General features: G+C 42.0%; 1 protein-coding gene across 1 annotated transcript in view; it reads left to right on the top strand.

The window, feature by feature from the left end:
* LOC113810864 (uncharacterized) overlaps nt 1–2,500 on the top strand; it is a 46,741-nt gene that overhangs the window by 13,226 nt on the left and 31,015 nt on the right. The window contains exons 11-15 of the mRNA XM_070123087.1: nt 1–2; nt 199–549; nt 753–986; nt 1,703–1,972; nt 2,101–2,358. The exon at nt 1–2 is cut by the window's left edge and continues 322 nt beyond it. Coding sequence (XP_069979188.1) covers nt 1–2; nt 199–549; nt 753–986; nt 1,703–1,972; nt 2,101–2,358 — 1,115 coding nt within the window. The remainder of the gene's footprint in view (nt 3–198; nt 550–752; nt 987–1,702; nt 1,973–2,100; nt 2,359–2,500) is intronic.

Here is a 2,500-nt window from a genome sequence, read left to right as displayed (position 1 = left end):
AGGTTATTTTGTTTTCGTTTTCGTCATACACAGCATGATACTCTAAATCCTGAATATTCCTTCCCTACAACTTAATAGTTTATAATCAGCATATACTTGCCACTCCTTTCTCTCACTTAATTTTCTATGCCCACATGAAATTACGAATTTTCCAATTTTCCAAATAATTTAATCTCATCAAAAATTCTCCCTTTTCAGATACTGAGGTTCCGAAGAACCTTGTCCTGAAACAAATAAACCGCGTGAAATCGGACACGGCCACATTTGGCACAGACGTAACGGTTTTTAACGATCTCGAACCCGTTGACGGCATCGCTAGTGTCACCCTGGTCGTCACGCATGAAAATGGTGACGGTACAGGAGATGAACACTTGGTAATATCAACCGAAGTGGAAGAAGGTATTATCGAGCAAGGTGTAGAGAAGGTTTTCCACTTCGATATCAACCCGGTGGATAATATTCTCAGCCCACCGACGACTGTGCTTCTCATTGCGAAAAATATGGATAACGATGCCTTGGCGGTAGCAGAAATAACGGTTGAATTCAAGAGTACGTTTGACTTACTTCTGTTGCATTATTTTCCTTTCGTATTACTCTCTGGTTATTTTAAAGCGATTAGGCCTGATTACTTACAGCCTCCATACACAAAATAATTATATTAAAACCAAAATAAGTAACACAATAACCCTATCCCAACTATTGACCCTACAATGAGCATCAATAACGATATTAATTATGATATCCAACTCCAGCTCTCGACCCAACACTGGACTGGGTTGGCGGGGCAGACACGGCGCCTCTGAGAGTCAAGACGGACCTGGCTGTGGAGATCAACGGGGTTCCCTTCGCCGCCGGAACATCTTATTCCTTGGACTTCGAGAGCGACCCTAAACCTGTGGAAGTGTGTGTGACCCTCGATAACACAGATCCCGCTGGAGGAACGGTCAGGCAGTGCGATCTGACTCGGTCTATTGGAAGCTACAAAGGTAAAGAGAGTTTCCCATTTTTCGATTCAGTGCTGAGCCATCGTTTGCTCGTCAAATCAATAGTGTATTTATCAAGCTGAACATTTCTTATTGTTATCCTTTTTCATCAGCATCGTTATCTTCGTCATTGTCATATTTTTTATCATCATTATCATCACAATTACCATTATATCTACATCAATAGTAACAGAAGCAGTATAAGTACTTAAGCGATGATGATGATTATCTTCATAATAGAGATAATAGAAAAAATAATGCTATTGCAGATGACAAATGTACTACTATTGGGAATTATATTGGTAAAGGATTGATTATAATAACATCAAAAGAATAATAATAACGTGCAGGTAAATGACACCTGAGCTGTGGCACACCATATCAAGAGCAAGTCCATTACAATATTTTCATATGTATTACTCGTATTTTCCCACGCCAGTACAAACGCACTGACACTTCTCAAAACCAGTGCGATGATACATGTCACAACGGTCGCCTTAAACCGCTTTACTTTCCCTCCCTCCCTCCCTCCTTCTTTCTCCTCCTCGCATCTGCCCTTCCTCCCCTCTACCGCTTAACTTGCCCTCCCTACCCTCCTTTCCCTTCCCTTCCCTCCCCTCCTTCCTTCTTTCCCTCCTTCCTTTTAAGTACATGATAGTGCTAGCATTTTCCGTTCTACCCCCGGACTTATATGTCATCTCTTTCACACACTGTAACAGATATGGACGTGGATGAAGTAGAGCTGAATAATGACGATGCAAAACGAGTTATGACTGTCAAGTCGACGTTCGGTGGAATGGAAGCCGTCTTGTACAAAGAAGAGGACAACGGCATCGTAGGCGTAACCTTTTTTTGCGCCATCGAGAACACATGTTCTTCTGAAATTAGTGATGAACTGATGGTAGAATTAAGCCGCGTGTTCAAAGTGCTTGTGGTAGGCAAGGATGGAACAGATCTCGTTACTGGCGCAAAAGTGGTGGATTTTGAAGGTTAGTCGTGTATTTCTTAGTGTTTCGGTGCCTTTTTTTTTTCAGAGGCTATGGAATATTGTATTCAGTATGAATTGTATTTTATTTTTATTTATTTATTTTTTTTTTCGCACAATTCCTTTTTCCAGATTTCCAGACTTATGTCCAGAGATTCAGTGACGGCAGCGACCTCGAGGTTAGATGGGAAGCCTCCAACAACAATGGCTTTACTGTACAACTTGACAATGACGTTCCCGATGGCTTTACCGACGTAGCCGTTCAGTGTGGCGGGGCTGAACAAAGGGCGTGTAAAGCGTACTTCACCAACCTGAAAGCAGATGCGTCTTACAAGGCGAAAGTGATTAAGGAAAACACAGCTGTGTCTTTCACTACCCCGCCGACCGCTGGTGAGCTGCAGGGGTAATCCCGAACACAGCTTTGTATTTAAGGGTTACTCAGTAGACACACATACACGATGTACATTGCACACGCGCAGGTGTACACACTCTGTATGTGTTTATATATATTTATACATATATAGGTACATGT

This window comes from Penaeus vannamei, chromosome 6 (genome assembly GCF_042767895.1).
Source record: "Penaeus vannamei isolate JL-2024 chromosome 6, ASM4276789v1, whole genome shotgun sequence".
NCBI classification, from domain to species: domain Eukaryota; kingdom Metazoa; phylum Arthropoda; class Malacostraca; order Decapoda; family Penaeidae; genus Penaeus; species Penaeus vannamei.
This window is presented reverse-complemented; position numbering and strand designations above follow the sequence as displayed.